The sequence below is a fragment of the Lissotriton helveticus genome, chromosome 5_1, assembly GCF_964261635.1.
Source record: "Lissotriton helveticus chromosome 5_1, aLisHel1.1, whole genome shotgun sequence".
NCBI lineage: Eukaryota > Metazoa > Chordata > Amphibia > Caudata > Salamandridae > Lissotriton > Lissotriton helveticus.
The window spans coordinates 1,657,569,724-1,657,590,059 of record NC_136065.1 but is presented as its reverse complement, the minus strand read 5'-3'; the positions used below and the strand labels follow the sequence as shown (position 1 = coordinate 1,657,590,059).

Below are 20,336 nucleotides of genomic sequence, written 5' to 3'. Positions count from 1 at the left end.
AGACCACCAGGGATTAGGCGCAGGCATGAGCCTTTGGGTAAAGGAGGGCCTCAAACACCTACCTGGCAAGGAGCTCGAGCAGCGGTAAGGGCAGTTCCACAAAGGTGGAGCTGCTCGGGGGGAGAGCAGTGACTCTGACCAGGACTACTAAACAGACAGTCACAGTTGCAGTTACTTTGCAGTTAAAATGGACTTGATTTCAATGGGGCAGCACGTGCAGTGGCACTGGGGCCAAAGCTTTCGAAACCACTATAAACCCAGATTATTGCAAAAAATAAAATGTACAAAAATCTGTATTTGTAAACCGCAAACTACACACCCTTACAGGTCAGAAGGCGCTGGGGGCCGTTGCAGAAATTAAGTGAGCTATTACCCAGAGTCACGTGGTGCTGAGCTGAGGCCGGAGCCGGGGATCGAACTATGAGCCCTGTGCTCCCGAGTCTGCTGCCGCTGCACCACACAAGATATAAAACTGAACAGGCAGTCACAAGTCCAGTTACCTTGCAGTTAAAAGGGACCTGATTTGAATGGTGCAGGGGGTGCAGTAACACCGGGTCCAAAAGCTCTAGGGACCCACGTAAAACCAGATTTTTGCTAAAATTGAAAACTAAGCAGGCAGTCACAAGTGCACTTACATGGCAGACAACAAGCTCATGATATCAATGGAGCAGCAGGTGCAATGACACCAGGACCAAAAACTCTAAGCATCCCTCTAAAGACCTGCAAATACTATATTTTGAAACTAAACAGGCAGTCACAAGTACAGTTAGCTTGTAGACAACAGAGTCATGGTTTGAATGGTGCAGCAGGTGCAGTGACCAAAAGTTATAAGAACTCCTCGGAACACCTAATATTGCTATATTCTACTACCTTTACAGGCAGTCACAATTGTAGTTACCTTGCAGTTAAAAGGGGCCTGATTTAAATGATACAGCAGGTGCAGTCGCACGGGTCCAAAAGTTGTCATAACTCCACTAAACACCAAATATTGCTATATATTACTACTAAACAGGCAAGTGCAGTTATCTTGGAGATAACAGGGTCATTATTTGAATGGTGCAGCAGGTGCACTGGCACTAGGTCCAAAAGTTGTCAGAACTGCTCTAACCACCTAATATTACTATATTCTACAACTAAGCAGGCAGTCATTAATGTAATTATGTTATGTTATGTTATGTTATTAATTTTTATATCGCGCACAGCTGCCCCAGCGAAGGGGCGTCCTGGCGCTTGAACAGGTACTGAAACATAACACAGAACAAATAAAAGGACCCTAGGCATTATCTAGCAAGCACTAGGGTCATGATTGCAATAGTGCTGCGGGTGCAGTGGCACCGGGACCAGAAGCTCCAGGCACCCCACTAAACACCAAATGTTGCTATATTTTATTCCTAAACAGGCAACCATAAGTGCAGTTACCCTGCACACAACAGGGTCATGATTGGAATGGTGCAGCAGGTGCAGTGGCACTGGGCCCAAAAGTTTGCCAGAACTCCTCTAAACACCTAATATTGCTATATTTTACTACTATATTTTACTCCTATACAGGCAGACACAAATGCAGTTATCTTACAGGCATGATTTGAATGTGCAGCAGGTGTGGTGGCCCGGGGCTCAAACGTTGTCAGAACTCCTCTAAACATATAATATTGCCATTACATCAATTCATTCTATTATTTCCCTCTTTCATTTCATTTTTCAAAATGTTCCTATTACTTATCCAGACTTTACCACTAGTAACCGCACAATGTATCACATTCTTTGTACATAAACAAGTCATAATACTTTAACAGGATTTCTGTAACTTATATTGTACAACTACTCAGCAAGCTACAACTTACAAAACAAAACAGCTTATTATTAATCACGCAGGTGGAACCTAATGTATTTACTAATACTTGTTACACATTTTATCACTCCTGTGACTTTTTACACTGCCAATTCTTTTAACTTGAATATATGCATGCTAACCTCCTTTAATGACAAATGCAGAGTACTGGTCACATGATTTAAGACAGAAAACGAGGAATCATGTATATTTTTTCCGAGTAGACATGCACTGTTTGAGCGGTTCATAATGCTAATGTTATTCCATTTGCTCCGAGTTTTTTCAACAGACCTGTTCAGACCTGTCTGCTTAGCTGTCTGTCCTGCTGTACGAATATATTTTTATGTTGTTTTAAATTTGGAGCATTGCACAAGGCAAATTATCCTAGGCGTCATGAGGGATTGTACTCTGGAATATCTAGTCCAAGAATGCTGGAATATGTGGCACACACATTTCATAGCCAGAATATCAACGGACAAAATATCAAAAGTTAGGTCAATATAGAGAAGTGGTGATTTACTTTTTTTTATATTATCAAGGTACATGTGGAGTAAGTTATAGAAAATCTGTACATACGTATCTTTCAATATTTTGTCACACTCAATGCTAGTGTCCCGTGAAATTCTGAATATTATATTCGGAATACACACCACTTGGATGTGAGGGTGTCACTTTTATATGAAGCATTGACGTCTTTGTTTCTTTCTTTGTTTCTATGGTTCTTTGTTTGTTTCTTTCTCTCTGTCGCCCTCTCCTACTTGCTCACTCTCTCTCTGTCTTTCTCACACAAACACGCACACATCCCCAATCCGGCCCTAACAGCTTGGGTTATACATGCCCACACAAACACTACACACACACTATCCCTTTGGAGCCCTAAATTTTAATTAAGGGAATACGTTTAAGAACCACCTTGTCTTTTAAAATATCCTGGCGGTTTTATATGTAAATGTCAGTGCAGGTATGGCCTAAACAGATCTGGTTCTCATTGAGTACATCTGTAATTTTATTTATAAAACAGATCGAGGTGCACCTCAGCCAATATTTTGTGGAAAAGAGTCCTAATCCGTTTTGCAGAATGTTCTTGATTCTTCTTTTTATTTGCATTTACATATCAAATCCAAGTATTACAGCAAAAGGAACAACCAACGAATTTTAATTTGTCTTTTGAACATCATCAGAGAACAAATAGCCATTTGGCAGCCACACATCCCCATCCGGATCTCAGTATGTGGTAAATAGTAACACCAATAAGCACCAAAGGGCTTTGCATAGATTTCTCCTCACATTGCGTCCATGTAAACGTAGCTGTTCAGTATGGATTATTTTCAAAACTTTATATTAAGTTAGGGCAGGAAAGGACCATGAACCTTGAGGACAGATTCTTCCAGGAGGGAGCTTATTTCAATGCAGACGTATTAGTATTCCCATCCTGGGCAAGGAAATCCCAAAAGCCACACCTCCAATCCCCAGCTACCGCATTCTTCACTTTCCTCCATATTGTTTTGTAATTGCATTTATAAAGCTTGTACTACCCCAGATAAGGTATTGAAGTGATGTTTTCGGTGAGTAGCACACTACTCCGTAAAGCAAAAAGTGATGAATTATTACAGGGATATGTGAAATTAATTTGAGCAGTGTACATGTTGGTCTTTTATTTGGATTGAAAAGGATAGAAGAGAGAAGGGTTTGCATTTATATAGTTATTGCTACCCCTGATGAGGTGTTGAAGCACTTTTCGGCGAGTAGCACGCTACTCCAGAACCCAAAACCCAAAAATGATTAGTGGTGAATTAGTATAGGGAAATATGAAATTAATTTGAGCGGTGGACATGTTAGTCTGTATTTGGATTGAAAAGGATAGTGGAGCAATAGAAGAGGGAAGGGTTTGCATTTATATGGCGCTTGCTACCCCTGATGAGGTGTTGAAGCATTTTTCGGCGAGTAGCACGCTACTCCGGAACCCTAACAGGATTAGTGGAAAAATAGTATAGGGAAATAGGACATTATTTTGAGCGGTGGACATGTTAGTCTGTTATTTGGATTGAAAAGGAATAGTAGAGGGATAGAAGAGTGAAGGGTTTAGAACGTTTTTTAGTTTTTTTTTAGTTCATATCAGTGAGAGGAGGTTTGGGTTGAGCAAAGTGGAGGTGGAGGGGAAGAATCAGAGGGAATGGCTTAGAAAGGCTAGTTTGGGAGATCTGGATAGTAAAAGAGGTATGAGATCATGAGAAGATGGGTAGAGGAGGGAAGAGTATAGAAAGGGTAATTTTGGGGATCATAGTTGTAGAATGGGGCAGCAAGGAGGAGTAAATTATGTGGCAAGAAAAGCCAAATTATACAGCACATTTCGTGATGGTTTTCATTATTTTGTCATTTATATGCTTTTTAACACTGTCTGAGTGCGAGTTGTACCTCAGTGATAACACTTTAACACACAAGGTTCAACACACAAATAAAGCAATAAGTTAAAGAAAGGTGAATAGTCAAACTTTGTAAGGGCCTTCCACTGTGCTGTAACACATGTTGCCACATTTTTACAAACTTTTGAACCGTTTGAGCCAGAAACACATTTTTTTGAAAAATCTGAAGCGATTTTGCTGCAGATGATGGATTATGGAGGCAAATCTAAAGTTATGCAAAAATCACTGAGGACGCAAAATCACATAATTCAGTGGCCCTGAATATATTCCTACTCCTCTAGAGTAGGAGGGGACTTTTAGTCCTGTCCATTTGCCCAGGATATTTTTGTCCTCCGGTGTTAGGGAGAGCCCATGTGGGTTTCCTGGAGCATTGATATATCCATGAGTGGGTTAAGGCCGCCACCTGTTGTGTAGGGTCATCAGTTCCAGGTGAGAAAAATGCAAAACTTAGAATCCACAATGTGCAAGTCATCCTGTTAGGTAAAGGGGTGTGTGGTGTCTTTCGACCTCCAATAATGTACGCAGTGAGCAGGTTCCTGCTGTGGTCTCGTTTGTGCTGTTCTCTACAGGATTTGACCAAGAGCACTGCTCGTTGTGGATCCTTGAAAAACCTTGTTTCGTCTTTGTGAGCTGTCTGAAGTCCCACGGGGTACAGCAAGGGTATCCCAAGCTGTTTAACGGAGGTAGAGGCCCTGCGGGACTCTTGTACTACAAGCATAAAATCCAGGAAGGATGAGATAGTCTTGCTTCCTTATTGGAGGTCTTTCAAATCTCGCACCAATAACAGAATTCGATGTCTAATCTGAAAGTTTGCTGTGCTGCCTGCAAACAAAGTGCACACAATACCACAGATTTGAAAAGCGGTCAGCACTGAAAAAGCATGTCCCACAAATTTTGCCATTTTCTCTGTACCTGTCGATTTCGATATGGAGGAGTGGTTATCGTGGGATCTGGTTTTTGGGGCTCCATTTTTGGCCTTAATAAGAGATAGTACTTTGTATATTTTTAACTTTTTTCACTATTGTGTGAGCACTGCCTTCGATAGATTCTGTCTTCCACCTCTATCAGGCAGTTGCCATGTTTTTCTAGCCTGAAAGCCATAGCGCCTATACAGACATTCTATCTTGTTGAAGGTGAGGCTTGACGGCACTCCTCAGGAGGGTCTTCATAGTCACATAACCTTCAGATTACAGAGACCCCCCCAAATCTCCGATGGTCCAGGTGCTTCTGAAGAACATCTCTGAAGTGTTCCTCATGGCTGAACCTGGGCAATGCCATCCTCATCGCCTCACACCTCTGGGAGTCACGTAGGCCCCCGCTACAGTCATACTAGGCCCAGGTCACACCCAGTTTGCCGCCACCTAAGCGATGCGCTCCGGTTCCATGAGAAGTTTGTCCAATACTGCTGCCTCTCTGAGGGATTTACTTGTTAGATGGCAGACTATATATATATATATATATATACACACACACACAGCATAAGAATCTCGAAAATAACTTCTTCGTTGGGAGGCCAACCACTCCTAGAATTGGCTATATGGTGTTGGTACCCCGATGAAATGGGTGGCCAGCAGGGTTTGGTACGTACCCAGAAAGGAAAATTTAAGCCCACTATAAACACAAGGCTAAATTAGCTGAAGTCCTAAAAAAAGGGGGGGGGGGGCAGTTGCCAACTTTTTTTTATTTATAAGATTTTTCTGTAGCAGGTACTAGGCCCAATGATATCAAAGCGTTTTAGTCAACACAGCAATACCGTTCAAAGTGTTCGTCAAAAGAAGAGCACAGAGCAATATACAACTAGATAAATGTGAAAGCCTGCTAACAAGGAAGGAATCAAGCCGATCTCAAACTTGTGAGTATCTTGCAGTACAACATGTGTTGACATAAGCATGTGTTGAAGGAGGTGCATGCTAGGTCCACGTCAGATGGAATCGACAAAATAGGACTGTACACAAGCAAACACCACAACAGAAATCAGTTGTCCACTCCATGCTGTGAGGGAAGAGCAAGAAGACTGAAGCAGGACTGAAGCAATTGATAAGATGCCACAAAATTACAAAAGCATACTGAAATCAGCACACAGGTCAGATGTGAAGAGCAGGAAGAACCTTTGCTTAGAGTCAGTCAAAAGGTGGCCAAAAAGAAACCCGTAACAAGAGAACTGCCCACAGTTACTTGCAAATATTGTACAATTAATGAATTCTTGGAGAAGTGGTATGTTTTTTTTTACCTTATATCTCTGCATTACCAAATCCTAAAATGAGAATATCTATTTTAAAATGTATAAATGAATTATATCCCTTTCTTGCTTGCCTTGAGCTGGCTAAGGCATGTAAATGAAATTGGGAGGTAGGTACATAAATGTGGAATAAGCGTGAAATGTTCCAAGGCACTTATTTTACTAGAAAGTTTATTTTCACGAAAGGGAAAGCAGAAGTTTTTAAAGCCGGTTTTAAGCACATATAGTGTGAATACGCTATTGGAAGCAAGTAAGTTCTAATTCACAATGCAATTCTTGCATAATATTTCTGCTCTCAGGCTACTCAAGAATTGCAAAATTGAACAGGTTCTTTTAAGGTGGTAGGTGTAATAGTATAAGTTGATGACTCAATGGTATTTATTGCATTATGTTTAAAGGACTCTGGTCCTAATAAATTTATATTTGACATAGTAGCAGTTAGTGAACCTCAATGCAAAATACCCAAAGACCAATCAAAGACCACTAGAGGGCATTTCACCTCAGATTTCCAGTACAGGTGAGAAAACTATTGATCATTAAATTAGAGAGTCTTGTCTGTAGAAGAGGGAGAGCCTCATGCTTGTATCAAGTATAAGGGGTCTATTAGGATGGCGGCAGGATGGCCGCCGCCGGGCCAGTGATGGCAACCGCCGGGCCAGCGGTGGTCATCCGCCCGCGATCGCAACCCAGAAAACCGCTGGTCTCATTAGCATGGCGGTGACGACCGCGGCGGTGAGATTTTCCACCTGCCACTTTTCCGCCAGTAGCAGTCCAGGCGCTTGCCTGGCGGGCGGAGCTGGACCGCTAAAATGGGGCCGGTGCGGGGCCATGCTCCGCCGGCATGATTATGATGCCAGCGGTAGCCAGCCTTTCCGCTGCGGTGGAACCACCATGGAAAGGCATGCGGAGAATGTCTCCGTGGGCCCATTGCGGGCCCCCAATGTGTCTGAGGGGCTGTGGGTGCACTGGGAAGGTACCCATGGTACCCCCTACATGTCAGTGTACCAGGAGGCAGGCACTGTGCAGTGCCTGCCACGCAGTGCAGGGATATCCTGGAGATGCTTTTTTGAACATCTCAGCGGTGCTGCTGGCAGCAGCAACCGCCGCAATGTTAAATGCCGTGATCGTACCGGCGCGGTCGGATTTTGACTGCGGAACATACTAATTGGACCGGCGGTGATGCCGGGGTCCTAATGGGCGGTGTTTTCCCGCTACCATGGCGGTCGTAGTGATTTTCTGACCGCCATCCTAATAGACGCCTTAGCGTCCAAATGGCATTTATGCGTTTTTTCTTCTCATCAGGGGGGAGTGCTCTGGACTGACTCACCTCATATTATTCAACATCCATGGCTTTTTTTTTTATCCTTATTTTATTGGCATTTAATTCTCATTATCACAAACATTACTTTATGACAAATAACTTCTTGGCATGTATAATAATTGGTCTGTGAACAATCGCAAATCATTACACTCACGAAAAATAAAACAGTTCCTGCCTCTCCCCCCCCTGTGTTCCATTGGAATAAGTAAAATATTGTGGCAGCCTGTTAGTAGTTGCATATACATTTGGGGCTCAGCAGCCAACAATATCCATGGCTTTAGATATTTTTTCTACAACCTCAAAAGACACTTTTACGCCACTGTTGCGTCACTACGCAGAGGCGGCGTAAACAATGTGCCACTATGTGACCTATTTACAACGTGACGCATCTAGTTAGATGCATCACATTGTAAAGCCCTCCACTAAATTATATCTACATCAGGTATAATATATGCAGGGTGGGCGTTCCGTCGCAATGAATCCCTGTAAAAGTGACGCAGTGAAATCTACAAGATTACACTGAATCACATTTACGTCCCCGCTGCATCAAATCCTGATGCGTGCTAGAAGCAGGCGTAAGGAGTGATGCGGCATATTAGGTATAGGGCACTCCTGAGCAGTGCTGGAGTTGGTCTTGATCATTAATATAAATGGGGTAGCCCAGTAAGTCCAGGACCTGGGAATATGACGATACCAAAAAACAATGGTCCAATGGACTGTTAATTCCAATATAACAATTAGTTCAACATTTTATATTTCACATGGTAGAGTAATCATGAAGTGAAAAACAGCCAAAAATACATAACCAGTGGTGATAAATTTATTCTCTACCACTAATCCTCATAATATTATTTTTTTATATTTACAAGTAATACAGGGTCAAAGGGTTGCCCCAATCAGAGCGTGCACAAATAGAAAAGTTAAGTGGATTTAGTGATGAAGAAGAAAAGAAGGAAATTGGCAAAGATCGTGACATAAAAACAATTGTATATTTCAAAAACAAGGATCAATAATCATCCCCACATGAAGACCTGACCATATATTAATGTAGCAACAAATCATTCAAGATTTTTTAAGACAAGTTGTGACTAGTAAATCCTGTGCACATAAAGCAGAAATAATAATGGTCCAGGTCAATAATCAGTAATAAGCGTCGACGTTTCGACTCGACTAGTGGCCACACGGTGGATTATGCCTGGGCCGGGCGAGTCTTCATCAGGACTAGATGGGCAACCGAATATTCTTGGGGTGACCCTGAAGAGACAGAGAATAATCTAAATAGGCTGTTGACTAGTAGATACTAGATTGATAATGACAAAGCAGGGATCATATGGCTTACCCTGACGTAGATAGATGTATCTATGTTCAATTTTTTTGGTTCCAATTAATGAAGATGACGTCCTCCTAAAAATATAATTGCATTCTAGTGAGGACCAATTTACGAACGATATTAAGCATTAAAGCGTTAGAAACTGGCAACTCAAAACTAGTTACCTTGAGGTATAAATATATATCCCTCTGGAAAAATTCCCATGAAGTTCTCAATTTGTCCCCTCCATTGTTCCAAAGGTTACCGGAATCTAAAATGACATATTCCAGGTATTACATTAGTTGAAATGGAACTATTGAGGAAGTTAATGTTGGCTTGTCGAGGCGCTGCTTCTGGCCAAGACCTTACCGTAATTTTAGGGCAGACGTATTGTATACAGGTATTATTAGTAATTGGATATTCTCCCCAAAACGGCACAGTGTATTTTCCACAAACCGGCAAGATATATTTTCTCACTGCAAAAACGAAAGGGAGGGACAGTCAGGGTCGTCGGCGGTATAGAGAGCCTCAATGTTTTTTATATTTTGTAGGTAAGGCCAAATAGAACTGTTAAAAGCACTTACCTAACTGTTTCAGGAATTATTCCATTCTCGTTAAACCTCGTTATGTCGTTCAAGCGGCTCCAGAGGGATATATATTTATACCCCAAGGTAACTAGTTTTGAGTTGCCAGTTTCTAACGCTTTAATGCTTAATATCGTTCGTAAATTGGTCCTCACTAGAATGCAATTATATTTTTAGGAGGACGTCATCTTCATTAATTGGAACCAAAAAAATTGAACATAGATACATCTATCTACGTCAGGGTAAGCCATATGATCCCTGCTTTGTCATTATCAATCTAGTATCTACTAGTCAACAGCCTATTTAGATTATTCTCTGTCTCTTCAGGGTCACCCCAAGAATATTCGGTTGCCCATCTAGTCCTGATGAAGACTCGCCCGGCCCAGGCATAATCCACCGTGTGGCCACTAGTCGAGTCGAAACGTCGACGCTTATTACTGATTATTGACCTGGACCATTATTATTTCTGCTTTATGTGCACAGGATGTACTAGTCACAACTTGTCTTAAAAAATCTTGAATGATTTGTTGCTACATTAATATATGGTCAGGTCTTGATGTGGGGATGATTATTGATCCTTGTTTTTGAAATATACAATTGTTTTTATGTCACGATCTTTGCCAATTTCCTTCTTTTCTTCTTCATCACTAAATCCACTTAACTTTTCTATTTGTGCACGCTCTGATTGGGGCAACCCTTTGACCCTGTATTACTTGTAAATATAAAAAATAATATTATGAGGATTAGTGGTAGAGAATAAATTTATCACCACTGGTTATGTATTTTTGGCTGTTTTTCGCTTCATGATTACTCTACCATGTGAAATATAAAATGTTGAACTAATTGTTATATTGGAATTAACAGTCCATTGGACCATTGTTTTTTGGTATCGAGTTGGTCTTGCGACACAACTCGAGCACTGCATCAGCCTTACGCCGACAGATGCGTCATGTATCTGTCTATCCTAGCACCATGGTGTTCCGCATTGTAAATGCGGCGCATCCATTTTTATTTATTTATTTAATTATTTATTGTGATTTTATATAGTGCGAACATTACCCGAAGGTGTCAGAGCGTTTTACAGAAGAACCAGTTGCGATACATAAGAACTTAGGATTACATGAGTTACATAAAAGATACAAGCAGAAAAAATTGCAAATGTACAAGTTGTAGAGTCACACAAGGAAGAGATACAAACAGAAAAAATTGCAAATGTACAAGTTGTAACGTCACTCAAGGAAGAGATACAAATGGATAAACTCTAAGAGTCAAATAGGAATGGTAGAGAGTACATGTCTACTACATATACTAGTGGTTAGATTTATCTGTATATACATATAAATACAAATAGTAGAATTTCTCAGGTCAAGACCCAAAAAAATAATAATAATCAGGAGAGCAGAGTTCTATAAAGTGGGGTCGGAGGGGGACGCAGTCACAGCACCAAGGGATGGTGGGAGGGATACAAGGGTATGGAGAAAAGGCTAATCAGAGTATCGTCAAGGGGGAAAAGAGGGAAAAGGGTTAAGAGGAGGGAATGGACAAGATGGCCGGTTAGGATCCAGAGAAAAGTGGCCGAGAACAGCAGCAAAATAGCGGGCAGGACAAAAGTAGAGAAGTCCATGAAAGTGACCCAGTGAGTTCTTAAGCTGCAACGGAGTCAAGGGAAACCGCTGGGACCTCGCTGTCGCAAGAGCGGTGGGTCCTTACACTGGCCCCCCTACAGACTAGTCCGGTAGTCCGTTGGTTGATCCTGTCACCCCTGAAGCCTCAGAGGCTGAATCTCGATCGGCTCCCGGAGTGAAGGGAAACTGTTGGGTCCTCGATGCCGTAGCAGTGGTTGGACCTTCCACTGGTCCCCCGCATACTAGTCCGGCGGTTTATCCTGTTCCCAAGACCTTCGGGACACGACCCTGGATCGGACCCTGCACTGGCCTCCTTGCACATTGGTCCGACGGTCGATCTCGTATCCTGGACCTTCGGGATACGACCCCGGGCTTCCCTGCGTTGATGCTCCTGAAGCGCCCCTGAGACGACCTGGTGTTATCGTCATCGCCCTCGGAGCTGCGGCAGGACGCTGATGGATTATTGCTGTGGTCAGCTGCCTGGCACACTCGTGACCAGGCAGGGAGGCTCAGCGCAGCTGGCTCTGTCCTGTCTAGTGCCAGGCATGGGTGACCACCGAGGGGAGGGCACCATACCATGGCATCTGAGCCGTGCTGCTCCCAGGACGGTTTCTTCGAATTGGTTCCCTTTCGTGTAGAATAGATCTGGCCATGCTGAAGCATCACAGCACCCGGGGCTGTGGAGTTATACAGTCATATATGCCTAGGCATACATGCCAATAGACCAGATTCAGGCGGGGGACTCCCGATGTTTAAAGCTTGGAATAAGCACTGAGCAGATATCTTCTCGGCCTCAGTCAGATAAGGCATACACAAGTCGTGCCTGTCTCCTCACTCACAGTCAGAGCTCCCCTGTAGCAATGCATCTGGATGATCATTTGCAACTTAACTCGCTGTAGAGGGCACCGGAGCGTAGAGGGCGCCGGAGCACGCCGGACCCGAGGGATTTTTTGAGTCCGCAAGGTTTTTTTTGAGTCTCACAAAATAACTGGTGCATCCCTGCTAATATGCTGGGATGCACCAGTTATTGTAAATCTGCCCCATAGTCTTTGCTGAGAATGTTCTGCAAATCTTTCAGTCTTTAGGCTTTTGATCTGGGTGCAGGCAGTAAATGCACCTCATGTGTGCCAGTCTTCTTATTGAAGAGGTTTCTATTTTTAGAATAATAATACGTTTCTCACCTAATCCGAAGGTAGTGGTGAACATCTCAACAGAAATAACACATACATATTATACACATACACACATGGTTTGGGGTGGAGGGTAGGGCACACTCTCCTCATTGGTTAGAACTTGGGTCCTCTGTATTGAGGTTAACTGACTACTAATGTAACACTGTATTATGGTCAGTTATTGCAATAATCGATTGTCAGGCTGCGCATAAGCCAACAAGATCTGTCTATCGCCGAGAGAATTGAAAAACAATGCCTGTCTAATTGAGAGATGGAGCATGTTAGAAATGGGATCTCTGGTTGGCTAAGGCTTGCACCAAAGCCAGGCAGAGACCACCACTCTACTCATGGCAAGGGAGTTACACACCAAAGATTACCCCTGCTCACCCCCTTGGTAGCTTGGCAAGAGCAGTCAGGTTTATTCCAGAGGCCATGTGTAAAGCATTTGCGCACGCACACAACAACAACATCCCAGGCACACTACAAAAGGAACTCAACACAAGGTTATATCAAAAATAGCCTTTGTATTCACAAAACACATTAGAATAGTAAACACATAATACACATGGTGCCACCTGGCACTGGGTCATATCTACAAGGGATTATATACACATGACAGGGCCACATGGACCACTGTCAGAACCATAACAAAGCGAACTTAGTAAAAGTAAAACAGATCATAAGCGTACAACCACTGTACTTAGAAACAGCCTGCAACATAAACTACATTATGCAAAGCATCACATCAGGCGCAAATTACATTCTGCACCCACCTTACCAGCATAAACACATTATGCAATACTCTCATGAGTCTAAACACATTAGGCCCTAACCTCCTAAGCATAACTCACATCAGGGGTGTTAGATCTGGGGGTCTCTAGTTGGCAATGGTATTCACCTTCGTCCAAATAGGGACCCTTACTTCTAAATCAGGATAAGGGGATTACACTACTTAATAATCCCTGCTCAACCCCTTTGTAGCTTGGCACGAGCAGACAGGCTTATCTCAGAGGCCGTGTGTGTTAAGCATTTGTGAATATACACAGTAATACAGTGAAAACACTACAGATGGACAAAACACAGGTTTTATAAAAATAAGTATTCCTTATATAGACTTAAACGCAAGACCACAAACGACAAAAGTCCACATTGATTAGTTCAAGTTGCTGATAAATGCGACAAAGTTCTCAGCAAAGTACTGGGATGCATAAGGCAAAGTAAACAACAGGCTCGCAAAAGGGGAGATGCGTCGGTTCCGTGATTTGGGGAGATGATGCTTTGTGCCTCAATGCTTGCGCAGAGTAGGGGATGCGTCGTGATCCTTACAGGTGCGGAGGTGATGCGTAGATTCTCGGCCTGCGGGCCCATTGCGCTGCGCAAGATGGCGCCTTGATGCGATGCGCTGATCCGGTTGCGAGGCGAGAAGATGGTGCCCTTGATGCGACGATGTGATGACGATGCGATGACGCCCTGGCAGCCTTGCGACGACTCTATACTTTTGGAGCCGCGCAGGCCATGCGACACTCTTCTCCGGTGATGCGATGGCAACTCTCACGATGTCTTCACGTTTCTCCGGGGATGCGACAGCAGGCAGCTTCAATGAACACACGCTTCCAGGGAGATGCGGTGAAGGCTCTCTTTTCCGGCGATGCGACAATTTCAGCTGCGGCGGTGACACGCTTCCTCTCGATGCGTCGCGCTTCTAGATCCCAGCGGCACGCAAGTGTCTGGAGTCAGAATTCCCAGCAAGGAAATTCAGTGGGGAGCTGGAGGTGAAGTCTTTTGTCCCTGAGACTTCAGCAGGAGGCAAGCACAGTTCAAGCCCTTGGAGAATATTCTGTAGATGAAAGTCCTTACAAAGTTTCTTCTCCTTTCCCTTGGCAATGAAGCAACCACTGCAGGCCAACACAGCAAACAGCACACTGGCAGAGGGGCAGTACAACTCCTGCAGCTTCCTTGGTTTTTCTCCTTGGCAGAAAGGTTTATTGTCCAGAAGTGATCTAATTTTTTGGGATCAGTGTCCCAATATTTATACCCCAAAATCCTTTGTTCTCTGAAGGCAGAGAGGCCTCTCCCTAGTCCAAACCAGTTCCTGAGCACTTTGATTACATGACTCTCTTCTTCCTTTCAGTGTGCAGGGCAGAGACATCAGCCGCCCCACAGGAGATGGAGCCAGCACAGGGGAGGGAAGATACAGCTCTGGAGCACTCTGTTGACATGATTCCTCCTCTCCTTTCACAGTGCAGGGCAGAGACATCAGATAAACCACAGGAGGTGGAGCCAGCATTGTAGAGGGAAGGCCCAGCCCTATTCAGGGCCCAGGTGCAACTCCTCCCTCCCATCTAGATGCAGATCTCTCTATTCACCACTGGACTGCCCCAGCCTGTCTCCTGGAATCCCCCAGCCCAGACAAGGGATACACAACCTAGCAGAGGCAGGCCTGGACAGTTAGGAAAGAAAATACCTACTTTCTAAAAGTGGTATTTTCAAACACAGAATATTAAAACCAACTTTACTAAAAGACGTATTTTATGATTCTGAGTTCAGGCATGCTAAATTCGAATTTCTACCATGTTCCCTGAGTCAGTTAGGATTATAAGAATGTAATAATTCAACTGCCCATTCTGGCCTATGAGAACAGGTAGCCTTCAATAGTAAAAACCAAAACGAAAATGGCTGTGATTCACTATAAGAACATGCTACACACATCAGAGCATGTCCTACCTTATACTTACAATGCACCCTGCTCTTGGGCCTACCATAGGAGTGTCTAATATGAAGCAAAGGGAAGGTTTAGGGACTGGAAAGTGGGTGCACTTGGCCAAGTCAACATGGCAGGGCTGGACTGCACACAGGCCTTGCAATGGCAGGCCTGAGACACACTTTACAAGCTGCTTCTGTGGGTGGCACAACCAGTGCTGCAGGCCCACCAGCAGCATTTGATTTACAAGTCCTGGGTACACATGGTGCACTGTACTAGGGGCTGACAGATAAATCAAATAACCCAATCATGGAATAACCAATTAGTACATTAATTTAACATAGGGAGCACTTGCACTGTGGCACAGATTAGCAGTGGCACAGTGCCCAAAGCATAAAACCAGCAAAAATATATCAAAACAGAGGAGGCAATCCTTCAAAATGTAAGGGAGACTCACACCAATGATGCCAGGTCTAACAAGGGGCATATGTCACACAGTGAAACATAATCTCACTAGCATAAACCATAATATGCAGAACAACCTCATAATCATAAAAACTACATCTAGAGGTATAAAACAGGGTGCGTAATCATACCACATATGTTACATTTCCTAGCACCACAATCACACTAGGGCCTGGCGCCGTATAATCCTAACAGTCCCCCTAGTCAACTGGTCATCTCAAGAAGGGGCTCCAATGCCCTATGTCCAGAGTGTCAGGGCACGCTGCCAAGGCAGCGAAAGTCCAGGGTGCACCACTGCGCAAACCTAAACGTAGCAGCTGGCACTAAGTGCTGCGCAGCTGTGAATGTCAGGGGCAAAGAAGTGCACCTCACTCCTAACTCCGACATGTCCCCCAAAGAAACAAATGACCTAAACGTTGCAGCTGCCCACTACTTGCTGACTGGGAAAGAAAACAAGGGAACCCTACTCACTTGGAGCCTGGGTGAAGATTTAGAGAAAAAACAATGGCTCCTGTGGGAAAATAGGTACTATTTATGATAAAAGATAGCACACAATGGCGATGAGAGTGATTGGTGTGGATGTCAAAGGAAGGAGGCTGTATATACACAATGCAAATGTTATAGTCATTTATGAAAATATATATCAATAGTTTACACAACATTTCTGTAGCATTATCAACACATATACAATCCAAGAAGTGATGGTGTGTCCCAAGTGATTTTTAAGAAAAAATAACCTAAGCTGCTAAAGTGAAACATAATAACGTGTAGACATAAGGTTTCAGGTATATCTTTCAGTTTACAAGAAGACGACCTAATTATAAGTATTAAAAATTGAAGTGCAACAGTTGAAATTTATAGACAACTGTTGGGCAAGGTATGTCTCTTTATCTTTGTCAACGGCGTTTCACTACTTGCTGGGCAGCTGTAAATATCCAATGAGGCCTGGCACCACTGTGCCCTTTGATTCAATGTGCCAACGTTGGAGCCACACGGGGCTCTAAAACAATCTGGGCTGGGCTGCAGCAGCAAAATGGTGGCTAGGCACCCTCCAAAATTAAAATGTAGAGCGGGGAGGTGCACCAGAAAGAAAAATATAAAGATAAGCGGGGTAGGCTCCCTCAAGGCTCCCTCAGAATGCGGGGTGGGCAACCGCTCTAAGACTATAAAATTAGCGGACATGCGGAGGAGGCTCCCGCAATTAGGCACAGCAGTGGGGTGGGCACTCGCTCGGCTTTGGGCACAACGCGGGGCAATCCCTACGTCGGGATTCCCTCAAAATAGGCTGCAGCTTCGCCCTGCAGAGCAGACATGCTCCTATTCTGGGAAAGTAAAAAGGAACACAGGTACAGCGCTCCCAGGGCGCTGAATCAGAAACAAGCTCCTCCAAGGTCCTGGAGGATCCGAAAAAGGTCCCCCAAGGTCCTTCAGGCATCAGGGGGCAATGCAGGGCCCAGGAGCCAGCACACAGGGCTCTCCAGCAAGGAGGCGGCCCCCATGGAGGTCCCTCCTGGGTCCCACCAGCAGCAAGCCCCCCTCTGTCAGGAAGAGAACAGGAACATTGAACAATTTCATGGGGACACAGCCCCTATATTTATATTAGCAACTCCCTTTGAGTCACAGCACAGGGTTTAGGGGTACCAGTTAGAACTGGTATAGGGGAGTTTTGGAGCACTTTGTTTTGCTCAGCTCCTCTCTCCTTTGTCAGGTGGGGGCTCAGGGATTAGATGCACCACAGGGGGCAGAGCTGGCATTGTGGAGGGAAGGCACAGTCCTATTCAGGTCCCAGGTGCAACTCCTCCCTCCCATCAACATGCAGATCTCCCTATTCGCCACTGGGCAGGCTCATCCAGGCTCCTGGAGCCACCCACATCAGGCAGCACCTGTCAATCACAAGCTAGACATGTAATTCACATAAGGCAGGCAGACACACTGTACACAGAATTTTCAACTTCTAAAAGTGGCATTTCTCCGCCAGTCACCATAAATCTGTGCACACCATTGCGCAGCATTTATTCTCATGAGTTCACACATACTAAACTCGCCCCTGCACTCCTCTCATATCAGGATTTACCAAGGACACACTTACCCCCATGCATTCCTATGGGAGGGCAGGCCAATCTCACCACACACACTCAGAGAGCGCACACAATTTACACTAGGCCACAGTGCTAAAGTGCCCAGAGGCCAAAAATGACTACCACTATGTCAGAGCTTAAGGCAAAAAGTTCAGGGTTGAACCTGCCAAAAGGGCCAAGTCCAACAGACCAGCATATATTTTGGAACTCTAGGGACTTGGGTATTGAATATAACATTTAATACTTCTGTCTAGAAGTGTAGAGCTTGGGCAATGTGAAGGAATGCAAGCTAAATACCCTCATAACAGACAACATGCATCAGACCTGCCTTCCTCCTGATTATGAAGTTTAGATAGTTTGTAGACCCTGTGCTACATTACTTTAATCCAAGTTGCCTTCCTGAAGCACTTCTAGCTGTATAACATGCTCAGGTAAGAACTCATTCAAGCCATCATCTGTAACATCCTTACCTCAGGCCCGATTCCCATAGTTTTCATCCGAGAGATCGCGCTTTGTTGGGTTGCCTGATAAAAATGATATTAATATATAAAGGTATATAGAAAATATAAAGGTATATAGAAAGGTCACTACCACCAGATCTGACACTGGGTCTTGCAATCATTTATTAAACCTGCTGTCTCCAGATGCCTTGTAATGAAAATAAGTGGTACGCAGCAAATCACCTGACACCACACATGCATGGATGGATCACCTTGGATCATTAATGTAAAAATCTCACACTAAGGTCAGTCCTATGTTGTCATTTTGTTAAAAAAATATTTGGTATGTACACAAGTTTGTTTTATGTGTAAACCCAACTATATATGCAAAAGATAACTCAACTTGAGTAAAGTTAGATTATAGGCTTGACCCACGACAAGAGATGATGTAGCACCAAACGAGGTCAGGAAATCATAGATGCTTGCTTTGGAGCTGTCTATCAGCCTGTATGCTGGTATGAGCTGGGTCTCTCTTCAAGGGACCACAATACTATTTATTATGATCATTATTCAGGATGACCCACTTGGATGTTGTGTTTATTTTGCAGGAAAAGGACGGATGGCATGTCTGTGGTGGGTCCCTCATCAGTGCGCGGTGGGTCGTCACCTCTGTCACATGCTCAATTACGTAAGTGGACAATATTTTTCATATCAAACATCAGCAGCTATAACAGGCTTATCTAAGACATTTCAATTGTGGTAGGACTGTAGTCATTACTTGGTTATAGAATGGCTTTAAAAACAATTCTGCATTCAATAGTTTAGATGCATCTCAAATGTTCTACGAAAGGTAGGGGCTTAGGGTTATTGTGATTTCACCAGAAAGGATTCAACGCATTTGTATCAAAACTATCCCTAAAGCCTGAATCATTTCATTTGTTAACTGTTAAACAATTTTATTCAGCTCATACAATTTGCATATAATAAAAACAAAAGTGATTGATGTGTAATAGATAAAAGTGTGAATATTAATAAGTGTTTATTTACTACTTTATTGTGACCTACTTCAATGAAAACACTGGCTTAACACTGAGTCTAATAAATGAGCCTATCAACTTACAAAGCATCATTACAAAGAGTAATCATAGTAAAACCCCAATTATTCTAGGCAGTACTTGGAATTACCTTATTACCTTTTATGAACATAATTTCCACTGGTTCATGCTTGGTGCCTCTTGAATCCTAATTTAAAATCATAACTAATGGTTAGGTCGGATTTTAAATTGCAATTTTGAAAATGCCACTTTTAGAAAATCAACATTTTCTTGCCTTAGCCATTTGGTGCCTGCAGCCTGTCTCTGATCACATGTCTGGGTGCAGTTTTCAGTTGTACTTAGTGTATTCCAACTGGCAGGATGGGAAGGAGGAGATGGGCACAGCCTCACTTACACCTGGATAGGTTGTGTCCTGTTCACACACAAAGGGCTGCCTACCCCTCTGCGGGAGGGAGTCTGGAGCAAGGGCAGGAAGGTAAGCCATCTGTGTACTTCAAAGACGTGCCTTTGAAGTCTTCTCCACTTGAAAGGCACCACTGGGTAAAAGCACTGGACCTCAGACACCCCCACTTCAGTACACATCTGGACCTGTGGAAACTCTGCCCGGAAGAAGAACTGATGTGCTGCTGACAGGGCTGCCACACGGCCACACTTCTGAACTGTTACTGTACTGGTCTCATGCATTGCTGTGCTGATCTGCTGCCTGCTGTCCAGCTTGCCTGGGTAAGAAGGACTGAACCTGCATCTCTTGACCCCAAAACCCAAAGTGACTTCAAGGGATAGTTGGCTGGCCTCCTTATTTGAGCCTAAGAGACTTAAGAGGCCTCCAACAAACTTACATCTGCACCTGAACTCTGCCATCTGTGAGTCTACCCTACCAAGTGGTGCCACCTGAGTCCTGGACAACTTGGAAGTGGTCCTAAGGTGCTTATCAGCAGAACCGGAGCGTATTTTCTGCTGAGTGGCTTCCTCAAACTGAACTGATGCTTCTTCTTGGCTTGGCGGTGCCTCCTCTGGCAGAACTGATGAATTGCTGCTGCTGCATGGATATGGGTCCAGAGCAGAAGGTCCGCATTACCCTTGCATCTCCGGAACT

The 20,336-nt window shown here is 43.8% G+C and overlaps 1 protein-coding gene across 1 annotated transcript in view; it reads left to right on the top strand.

The window, feature by feature from the left end:
- The window catches only part of LOC144755692 (chymotrypsinogen B-like), a 90,987-nt gene that overhangs the window by 6,424 nt on the left and 64,227 nt on the right, over positions 1-20,336 (top strand). The window contains exon 3 of the mRNA XM_078644870.1: positions 18,794-18,873. Within this exon, the coding sequence (XP_078500996.1) occupies positions 18,794-18,873 (80 nt within the window). The remainder of the gene's footprint in view (positions 1-18,793; positions 18,874-20,336) is intronic.